The sequence below is a fragment of the Schistocerca cancellata genome, chromosome 2 (assembly GCF_023864275.1).
Source record: "Schistocerca cancellata isolate TAMUIC-IGC-003103 chromosome 2, iqSchCanc2.1, whole genome shotgun sequence".
NCBI classification, from domain to species: domain Eukaryota; kingdom Metazoa; phylum Arthropoda; class Insecta; order Orthoptera; family Acrididae; genus Schistocerca; species Schistocerca cancellata.
This window is the reverse complement of record NC_064627.1, coordinates 1,139,580,261-1,139,592,096: the sequence shown is the minus strand read 5'-3', so window position 1 is coordinate 1,139,592,096 and position 11,836 is coordinate 1,139,580,261. Positions and strand designations below refer to the sequence as shown.

At 43.5% G+C, this 11,836-nt stretch overlaps 1 protein-coding gene across 1 annotated transcript in view; it reads right to left on the bottom strand.

The window, feature by feature from the left end:
• Nucleotides 1–5,442: 5,442 nt before the first annotated feature.
• Nucleotides 5,443–11,836, bottom strand: part of LOC126163174 (UDP-glucosyltransferase 2-like) — a 96,904-nt gene continuing 90,510 nt past the window's right edge. The window contains exon 7 of the mRNA XM_049920125.1: nucleotides 5,443–6,668. Coding sequence (XP_049776082.1) covers nucleotides 6,383–6,668 — 286 coding nt within the window. The 3' untranslated portion in view covers nucleotides 5,443–6,382. The remainder of the gene's footprint in view (nucleotides 6,669–11,836) is intronic.

The following is an 11,836-nucleotide window of genomic DNA, read 5'->3' as shown; positions in this document are numbered from 1 at the left end:
TAGTGGGTTTTTCATTGAGACAGTAATAGTTTAATGACTTCCGAGTGTTAATCATATGATTTACATTTTTTCTCTTTGCCCTTTTATCTATGTTAATATCACCTGCAATTACAATTCTATGCTGTTTATATTTTGACAACAATATTAAAGTATTAATTTTTTCTATAAATACTATCTCATCAGAGCCTGGGATTCGATAGATTGAGACAATTACAGTTTTCTGTCCATGCATTACCACACCAGCTACTTCTATTGTAGCTTCAAGGCATATTCTACTAAGGTCTATAACTAAGTAATGCAATTCAAGGTTACTTTTGACATATATTGGAACCCCACCATGTGTAATACTTTTTCTGCAGTAGCTTGTAACTAACGAATATCCGAGAGGAACACATAAGTCTATTTCAGTGTCTTTCATCCAGTGTTCATTGATGCATAGAACACTGCAGTTGATTTTATCGAGCCAGTGTTGTAATTCATTGATTTTACACCTTAGAGATTGTACATTTATGTGAAGGAGGAGGAAACTGTCACTGCTACATAATGGTATTCTACTTTCACAGAACTTTCTGTATTCATTTATTTTCGCTACATGATATAGGGTTGCACAATTATCTGAATGAATTAGACATCTGCAGTTTCCACTTAATGTGGTTTCTAGCTTTCCTCCGTCTTCAATGTCGTTTTCTCTAAAAAAAAAGGTGTACAATCATGCTCTGTGGGACTGTCGTAAGACAAGGCTGCTGCGTGCTCGTATTTCATTTACAACTTTGTTTATCTCCTGCCACAAAAATGTTTTCCCATGGTAATTTAGATGCTCACCATGTTCAGTGTGCAAATTTCTTTCAAGTCTGCTAATATCCACTACATTGCATTTAGCAATAAATGGAACATAGTTGTTTGATTTTAATATTTGTTTTACGAATCTCTTTGTTAACACATGAATTATAGATCAAGTCATGTCTATGAGGTATCGTCACAACAATAGTGTTTTCCACCTTCCTTACATCTAAAAAATTTTTCAAACCTGTTATACACTTTTTGGCTTCATTATGTGCTACATCATTTGCACAAGTCACACAAACAACAAAGTCACTGTCCCTTGTTGTATTCTTGTGTTCTGAGATGCCTTCAACAATATTTTCTGTCCTCGCACCAGGTTTTACGATGCCAGTTGCACGAAGATCCGTATTCACATCCTGTAGAATATTTGCTATCTTTCTTCCATGGCTGTCCGCTAGGGAAAGCACATAGTGTTTCTTTGTTCGCTGTTTCTGGCTGTTGGCGAAGTTTTTGCAGCTCCGTACAATGTTTTTATCTTCACGTTTGGTGGCTCGTTCACTTTCAATGTTTATGGAGTTGCTGCTGCTTTCTGATAACACACTTAACTTATTTGTGCACACGAGATTAGGTTTACTCCATGTATTTCGTTGTGATCAAGGCACTTTAGTCACTTTGTTTGGCATTACACGAGAAATAGTTTTTGAATTGTTTACACACTTTAGGCCACTGTTTTCACTTTGAAGGGCATTTGAGTTAGGTCTATTTACGCAGTTTAGACAGTTACTTTCACTGGTATTTGAGTTCGGCCTATTTACGCAATTTTGACCATTACTTTCACTGGAATGCGTGTTTAAGTTGTTTATGCTCTTTTGGCGTTTACTGCTCGCAACCAATGTTTTTAACTCACGGTTTTCGTTCTCAAGTTTAGTGATATCTCGTCTCAGTATTTCAGCAACTATCTGAAGATTTTAATCGTTCATTTAACTTTTCGATTTCTCCTTTACCATTATTACAAACACTATTTTTTACAACGTGGCTGCAGCTTTTTGTCTCGTTAATATTACTCACTTCTGCACCTGACACGCTTTCCCTTAAATATTGTACAGCTTTAGAATCTTAAACATGAAAAAATTGTTTCTCCTATATCCTTGATTGAAATTCGTGTCACAGAGCGCGGTTAATTTAATTATAATGCACTTATCTCGAAATTCTGCTTTCTATACTGCTTAATCTGTCTAACACTGAATTCATTGAAGCAATTTTCTAAGGTAGTTTACTCAAATTGAAATTATTTCCGAATAGCTGTATATGTAAAACTGAACAAACTCATTCAGTAGCTCTTCCAAATAAAATTACTGGAAACTCAATCTGGTAGGAATGATAAGCAATACTAAACATTTTCGAGACACACTGATTAATATAACTATTCTGTGTGACAATAGTTGCACATATGAGAGACATTTCACAACCAGCTTCGTATTAACCTCGCAGCAATGGTCCAGAATTAAGAAACAAATGATACTGGTACATGATACATACCAGGTAACTGCTTTTAAAAACAATTGGTAAATGTGGTGCAATGGAAACAAGTAACATGCTACAATTTTTATTTAGTTACCCTTGAATGATGCATAGACACAAATTCCTGTCTGGGAATAGCGCTGATCCAGCGATTTCTCAACTTCACACATTTGGGAAATTGTAACGTGCACTTTCATGCCTTTTTGGGATTTATAATTTCCCTGGCGAAAGGAAAGGCAGCACTTGTATCCCATACTTCGCAGAACTGTAGGCGAATACTGTATGAAATACATATCACTTTCATGTGTCGCACACTTTCAACACAATATACACGCCAACAGGACTGCCGACTGAAGATAAGATGGCCAACAGTTTGTGACGTCACGCCCCAATATGGCCGCTGTGCGTAGGCCTTGTATCTAGAAGGCTTTGGTCCAACCCGGCCGTGGCAGCTAACTGGCGCGAACGTCTAGGGAGCGAAAACCCAATAGGAAGGCGAGTAGTGGCGCGTAGCTCTGGCGAGCGCCCCTGCGGCTCGGCGGCCAGGAGCGCCTCAGTTCGACCCTCTGCCCATCAGGTGGCTGGTGAACCCTTTGACTAACCTTCCAGGATGGTGGCGGAATGACGGCGCCCACATGGCGGCCAGTATTTGTTTACACACTCCTGGAAATGGAAAAAAGAACACATTGACACCGGTGTGTCAGACCCACCATACTTGCTCCGGACACTGCGAGAGGGCTGTACAAGCAATGATCACACGCACGGCACAGCGGACACACCAGGAACCGCGGTGTTGGCCGTCGAATGGCGCTAGCTACGCAGCATTTGTGCACCGCCGCCGTCAGTGTCAGCCAGTTTGCCGTGGCATACGGAGCTCCATCGCAGTCTTTAACACTGGTAGCATGCCACGACAGCGTGGACGTGAACCGTATGTGCAGTTGACGGACTTTGAGCGAGGGCGTATAGTGGGCATGCGGGAGGCCGGGTGGACGTACCGCCGAATTGCTCAACACGTGGGGTGTGAGGTCTCCACAGTACATCGATGTTGTCGCCAGTGGTCGGCGGAAGGTGCACGTGCCCGTCGACCTGGGACCGGACCGCAGCGACGCACGGATGCACGCCAAGACCGTAGGATCCTACGCAGTGCCGTAGGGGACCGCACCCCCACTTCCCAGCAAATTAGGGACACTGTTGCTCCTGGGGTATCAGCGAGGACCATTCGCAACCGTCTCCATGAAGCTGGGCTACGGTCCCGCACACCGTTAGGCCGTCTTCCGCTCACGCCCCAACATCGTGCAGCCCGCCTCCAGTGGTGTCGCGACAGGCGTGAATGGAGGGACGAATGGAGACGTGTCGTCTTCAGCGATGAGAGTCGCTTCTGCCTTGGTGCCAATGATGGTCGTATGCGTGTTTTGCGCCGTGCAGGTGAGCGCCACAATCAGGACTGCATACGACCGAGGCACGCAGGGCCAACACCCGGCATCATGGTGTGGGGAGCGATCTCCTACACTGGCCGTACACCACTGGTGATCGTCGAGGGGACACTCAATAGTGCACGGTACATCCAAACCGTCATCGAACCCATCGTTCTACCATTCCTAGACCGGCAAGGGAACTTGCTGTTCCAACAGGACAATGCACGTCCGCATGTATCCCGTGCCACCCAACGTGCTCTAGAAGGTGTAATTCCACTACCCTGGCCAGCAAGATCTCCGGATCTGTCCCCCATTGAGCATGTTTGGGACTGGATGAAGCGTCGTCTCACGCGGTCTGCACGTCCAGCACGAACGCTGGTCCAACTGAGGCGCCAGGTGGAAATGGCATGGCAAGCCGTTCCACGGGACTACATCCAGCATCTCTACGATCGTCTCCATGGGAGAATAGCAGCCCGCATTGCTGCGAAAGGTGGCTATACACTGTACTAGTGCCGACATTGTGCATGCTCTGTTGCCTGTGTCTATGTGCCTGTGGTTCTGTCAGTGTGATCATGTGATGTATCTGACCCCAGGAATGTGTCAATAAAGTTTCCCCTTCCTGGGACAATGAATTCACGGTGTTCTTATTTCAATTTCCAGGAGTGTATAAGGAATGTTTTAAAAATTTTTATATCTATTGCTTTATGTGGGCTACAAAGAGATGGACAGTTTTATTGATTAGAAGCAGAATACTATTCTTTCACTTTTTTTATTCCTAGAATATTCTTTTACGTCGGTTCTTAAATCACAACTGTTTTAATTTGGCAAACCCCCTCCAGCTCCGAAACTTCTTCCATTTGTTGAAAAATATATGGCTTCCTTACAGACTTCATATGCATCCAGTGCATAATAACTGAAATTGTGAATATATTTCTGAATGAATGTTTGTTATTTATTTTTCCGTCACCCTGTTCACTGTTATAAGTTATGATCCACAAGGAACGCACGCCATTGGAGGCGACAATCTGTAATTTATTTTACCTTAATTACTACTTCAATTTTGATCAACAATTTGAAGGAATATATGGGTGCAAACATGGAATACATGTGAATAATGCAGCTGCTCAGTGACAGGTATTGGGGAGGCACTATGGCCAGGCCTCGGATTTTCGACCCCTGCCCTCTTTGCCTCCGCCTACCTTGTGCTGAAATATTTCTCAAACTTAAAAAAAAAGTAATAGTGCAGTGGTCAGAACGTCTGTCTAGTAAGCAGCAGGTGTAGGTTCGAAGCTCAGTCGGTCACAAATTTTCATCTGCCGTCGTTGCTGTATTTCAACGCGCTGTGACAGTATGGACGTCAGTCCTTCGATATTTAAGATGCAATTGTTTTTTGAGGCAACAGAGGTGATTTGCGAACATTAGTCTTGCCATCAAAATAACGGGACTCCAACGGAATCCAATCCTTAGTCATACCTTCGTGCTGGAGCTAACCCATGCCATATACATGCGAATTAGATTGTAGTTCATATTTAGTCAAATAACGAATGGTCAGTATACCAGTATGCCGGCCAGGGTGGCCGAGCGGTTCTAGGCGCTACAGTCTGGAACCGCGCGAGAGCTACGGTCTCAGGTTCGACTCCAGTCTCCGACATGGATGTGTCTGATGTCCTTAGGTTAGTTAGGTTTAAGTTGTTCTAAGTTCTAGCGGACTGACCACCTCCATCTTCTTACTACGTATTTATTTAGCACGTAAAATCTAAGTAACTCCAGCAAATTCATCCAAAGCTACAATACAAATTTAGTATTAGAGACTGTACAATTTAACTCGAGATTTCAAATCATAATGCTGCGACCAGTTTTTGTCCTACTCTGGTGGTTCTGTTTCAACTTGAAAATCTAATTATAATACATATAATAATACAGTATAATATAATACAATATTCGGTTTGTTATGCCAGTTGCCTTTTTTGTGAAAACAAAGTCACAGTAGTGGAAAATACTTAAATATCGTCTATTTTAATACAGAACTACCCACTTTAAGTTGCCTGTGTACAGATGCGAAAGTACCGCAGGTGCTGTCCCTGCGGGGACAGCTCAGCATAGAGTCGTCATGGCGGTGTTGCACTGCATTCAGAGAATCCGGGCACGCTATGTAGATCGACCAACTCGTCGCTATAAACCTATCCACACTGCTGTGTACTAAAACGTAGAACTAGTGCTGCCAGAGAAACAAACCAGAGACCGAACTGAGCAGTACTGAATGCAAGCTTGAGGACACAGAGTAAAGTGGGCGTTACTGCTGTCAGGAGCAAGTGAATGGAACCTAGTTTACTTCCTAACAGGACGAGCAGTGTATACTGTCGACAACTGCAATGTGTGCAGATATTTTCAGTGCAATTCATATACAATGAAAAATGGGGTTATATATCGTACGGAGTGCAGCTACTCTGTAACGAGTCACTGATACCAGGATCTCCAGTATCAAACTACTGGGAAGATATCCTCGAAGAACGTACGACATTTGATCAGATTCACTCTGCACATAATGTGATATGAACTCTGATGTTACTTCACAGAGAAACTTTTCAGAGAGACGCTAATCTGTAAATGTTTCTCAACGTATAGTGTTGGTGGAAAAGAGTCTAGAATTGTTCATGAGTACGTCACTGCTTCTTCTGCTTCTGCTTCTGTCTGCTGCCTTTGAAGAAGCAGACTGCCCGCCGCGTTACGAAGTAGACGAGGCAGAGTGTGAGGGCGACGACCACCAGCAGGAAGGCGACCACGTCGAGCAGCAGCAGCTGCCACCAGTGCAGGCTGAGGGCGGCGCTGCGCAGGTGTGGGGCCCCCCTGTGGCGGATCACGTACTCCACCCACCACACCGCCCGCTCCAGGGAGTCCGCCCTGTGCTCGCGGAACACGGCCGACAGCCTCTTCATGTTGTCTGCGTATCTGCATAAGAAAACAACATCACGCGCCTAGGGCTACAAACTGGAGTAACCTTATTCGAAGTATACCATCCTGAAGTGATAGGTTAACACAGAGCAGAGATTTACGAGATGAACATACGTGAAGTAAACAGACTGACAACAAAACCAAATTCAGTTTAGTAGCTCCAGCCTTGTTTGATTAAGGTCACCACATTAGTATATCCTGAGCAAGTCTCTTCAGCTCTGTATAGCTATCACAAATAGCGTCCAGTTTAATTTGTTTTCTATATCAACACCTTGGGCTCGCTCTACGAATTTTACATTTCTCACCCCCCCCCCCCCCCCCACAACTATATTCCTCCGCACGTTATCAATTGTTTGAAGTCTCAAGTACTGTCCCGTCAGACAATCCCTTCCTTCAGCCTAGTTGTGCTATAAACCGTCTTTCCGCCGATTCGATTCACTATGTCGTCATTACTTATCCTATGCACTCATCTGATTTTCGCTCCATTCGAAACAACACATTTCGAATTCACTTTTAGTCTGTTCAGTTTATCGTTCTTCTCACTTCCATTCATGGCGACATTCCAAATACTTTCAGAAATCGCTTTCTAACACTTAAATTTATATTACATGATAACAAAGTCCTCTTTTTCTTGCTGCTGAAAAACTGCAGTTAACATTTTACTTCCCAAATAGCAAAACGTATCTACCAGTGCTACGGCCCGATTTCCTAATCAGTAGAAATTCATTTCATTCGACTGCCCTTATCAAACAAAGTAAACTGGAATTCTGCCAGTTACTAATATTCTACTTCTGCTATGTAATTAATTTTCCAGCTGTATTTCAGCAAACATATTGTGGAAATACTACATACACTAGAAATTACCAAAATCCTACATGTGATATCCCATAAATTTAATAATCCTCGTTAATTATAACAATACATTTAAATTTTCTGAAAACCACTTTAATGAAGAATAAAACTTAAGTGAAATCGCACAACAGTTTGTCAATACTAAATTTGTGAATGATCAATCTGGAATAGCAAAAGAAACAGCTATCTGAAAGTGTGAATTCCAACAGGTCCATTAGTTCAGTAATGGGCGTGGACATTTTCTCTCTGTTTTTGTAGGATGGCATTAGTTATCTGTAGTGTAGGCTCTACTGATTTGGAACAATAAAGATTTTGTATTTCAAATAATGCAAGTGTGGCTCCATCAGAAACTTTTATGTTTGTTCTATTATTGAAAGTGTATGTTTGAAGAGATTTTTATTGAGCATGTAACTTATGCTGCCCCTGCAATTCACAATACGCCTGATTGGGGTTGCTTGTTGGGGCATAGCTACAATATAGCTTGCCGAATGGTCAGCAATAAGTTTATGTTATCTGAGATGCGTTTAATCTTTCTTTAATTCTGGTTGTTGGATCTTTTGGTATTTTTGTTAAGTTGTAGCGTTGAAAGAAGTCTTAAGTGACATGTAAAGGTTTTACTAAATTAGCGCTACCAGTCACAAACTTTGTTAACTATTGTATTACTTATTTATTTAGGAACATGTTTCGAGGGAATACCTCATCTTCAGGCCAAAAGCATTACAAAAATTATCTTACTATCAGGTCATACTGATGTTACATAGTCTTCCCATAAATGCTGTGGTTATGTTAGAACAAAATTACCCGTAATTACGAACTAGCGGCACAGCACACAGCACAAAAATAATAGACTACAGCACTCACATTATGTAAAACTGCATATAAGAAGTGAACTGATAAACAAAAGAAAACTGAACTCAATTAGGGCCAACGACGTACAACAGTCGGTAATTGCTACCGTAGGCATAGGGGACGCCGTTGGTGCCGTCGACATACAAGGGTTGAATGCAAAGTAATGCCTCCACCTTCGTTAATTGAGTGTTGATGGGAATATTTTAATAAATCAAACGCAGAAATAATCCTTAGAATGCGATCTTTAATTACCAATATTCCGTTTTCCACTTAATCACCAGTCAATTGGACACATTTCTGCCAACAATGAAAAAATGTTCTGAAGCCGTCACGGAAGAAGTTGACGCTCTGTTTCTGCAACCAGTCTCACAGTTCTCTCAACGTCTTCATTAGAAGCATAATGATGTCCCCGAACATTATCTTTCACTATCGGGAACAGATGGAAGTCAGAGAGTGCTAAATCTGGACTGTACGGAGGATGCTGTACGGTGGTGAGGTTCAATCTCTGAAGTCAGCATCCGGGGTACCCATCGTCTACAGATCTTCCGATAGCCAAGCAAAGCAATAATGTGACCCCACACGTTCTCGTGAAATGCCGATTGTGCTTATAGTTTCTCTCTGAATGATACGACGATCGTCCTGAATCAATCTGCCAACGTTTTGCTTTTGAAACTCGGTGGTTGCTGTCACAGTGCTCCCAACTCTGTCACGAAGTTCAGATGTTCCCGTCTCAACATCTTTAAACTTACTAGCCCAACGACGCACAGTACCCACATAAACTGCTTTCATTATCTCGTCTGCGCAGGGTTCCATACTTTACACTGTAATAACACAACAGTTCAATTCTAAGGCTTCCCGTCAACTGGAGCTGTAGAGAAGAGGCTACGGAACAAGCCAGTACCTGCCGCATACCAATGCTGCCAACTGTTGAATTATGAAGGTAAATAACAAACGTCGTGTGACTATGGCCTCCCGGCAGGTAGACGGTTCGCCGGGTCCAAGTCTTTCGAATTGACGCCACTGCGACTTCTTGCACGTCGATGGGGATGAAATGATGATGATTAGGACGACACAACACCCAGCCCCTCAGCGGAGAAAGTCTCCTACCCAACCGGGAATCGAACCCGGGCCCTTAGGATTGACATTCTGTCGCGCTGACCACTCAGCTACCGGGGCAGACATTATGAAGGTGGAGGCATTACTTTTCAGTCAAACCTCGTATCTCGATATATCGGTAGTTTAAATCTATTAAATCTATCGATGGACTGTTTGCCTATCGATAATGCGTATCCCTTCTTCACTGTGTGGCTGGAAATCAAAATTTAAGCGTTGATCAAAAAGTTTCCGTTCTAAAGCCGTACAGTCCAGAATCGGTGTGCCACACAGGCAAAATCACCCTGGAGGGCATTGAGACAGCGATGCACCAGACTGAAGATACCCATTTGTGTGAACAAGTCCGTAACTGCTTTCCGCACATCCTCGTCGACCGTTCAATGCCTCTTAAGGGAACGAAGGCTTGATAATCACGAAGGGAGAATATTAGAACTGTAGTTTCCCGCTTGAGTTGGCGTAAGTTGTGCGTTGCGACATGGGAATGTGCGTCATCATTGAGCAGCAGCACCCCTGGGCGCACCATTCCACGACGCTGCTTTTCGAGAGACATGCTTCCCCATACACATTACTCATTCTCCGTTGGATTACCAGTAGCGTATCTGCCTTTCAGCAGCCAAGAAAAGACTAACACCACCTTGGTCGTGTTTGGACGCATTTGGTAATAACATCGCCATTTACCGCACTCATTGAAAAGGCACGAATGCGAGACTAATCTCTTGCCGACATATCTGTGCTTCTATACGAGCATCGGAGTCGCGCTACGTTTCGTATACGCTGCAGGAGCGCTCTCAAACGGAAACTTTTTGATTACTCCTTACGAGGTGCATTCAAGTTCTAAGGCCTCCATTTTTTTTCTCCGGACTGGAAAGAGATAGAAACATGAGCATTGTTTTAAAATGAGGCCGCGTTCATTGTCAATACGTCCCAGAGATGGCAGCACCGTACGGCAGATGGAATTTTACCGCCAACGGCGAGAATGAGAACTTTTTTAAATACTTAAAATGGCGACGTTTTCCTTACTTGAACAGTGTGCAATCATTCGTTTTCTGAATTTGCGTGGTGTGAAACCAATTTAAATTCATCGACAGTTGAAGGAGACATGTGGTGATGGAGTTATGGATGTGTCTAAAGTGCGTTCGCAGGTACGACAGTTTAATGAAGGCAGAACATTGTGTGACAACAAACCAAAACAACCTCGGGCTCGCACAAGCCGGTCTGACGACATGAACGAGAAAGTGGAGAGAACTGTTTTGGAGGATCGCCGAATGACTGTTGAACAGATCGCCTCCAGAGTTGGCATTTCTGTGGGTTCTGTGCACACAATCCTGCATGACGACCTGAAAATGCGAGAAGTGTCATCCAGTGGTTCATGGTGTGGGTTCCTGTAGTCATGTCCTAGTTCATGAACCATGGGCAACGTATGAGTGGCCAAGTAAGTGGTCCTGACAGTCGAGATACCGGTTACTTCGGAATAAGGCTGGGCATCTCTGACATATTCTGAGTCGTGGTCACCTTTGTGCTCATACGGCAAAGACTACCAAATCCACCGGTTAGTCCCTCAGCCGTTAGGGGTAAAACCCAATGGGACTCGGGGCAAGTAAGGCTAGCAACCTGCTTCCCTGGTACTTTAAATATGATGCTGGCAACAATCAGAGCAAAATGCCTCGGACCTTTAGAGGTGACGGAGTCCCACCTCTAACTGACAAACCGGGGACTCCTAAGATACGACTTGGCAAACAAATGGTAATGAGATGGGGAGCTATTAATATCAATGGGGGGTACTCTGGGAAGAAGGTAGAGCTGGCAGAGGCTGCAAGTAAGATGGGGCTGGACGTTTTAGCTGTTAGTGACATTCGGGTAAGGGGTGAGAAAGAAGAGGAAGTGGGAGAATACAAGGTCTACCTGTCAGGAGTCAAAGCAGGAATAGCACAATGGGGTTTAGGGCTTTACATCAGGAAAGAAATGGAACCCAGCGTAGTTGAAATAAGGTATGTAAACGAACGACTGATGTGGATAGGTTTGACAGTGTCTAGCAAGAAAATTAGGATTGTGTCAGTATATTCGCATTGTGAAGGGACAGATCAAGGTAAGATGGATAGTTTTTACGAGGCACTCAGTGATGTAGTTGTTAGAGTAAAGGACAAGGACAGTGTTCTGCATGGGTGATTTTAATGCCAGGATTTGAAATCGAACAGAAGGGTATGAAAGGGTTATGGGTAAATTTGGAGAGGATATGGAGGCCAACAGGAATGGGAAACAACTCTTCGATTTCTGTGCCAGTATGGGCTTAGTAATCACAAACTCCTTTTTTAAACATAAGAACATTCACCGGTATACTTGGGAAGGCAGGG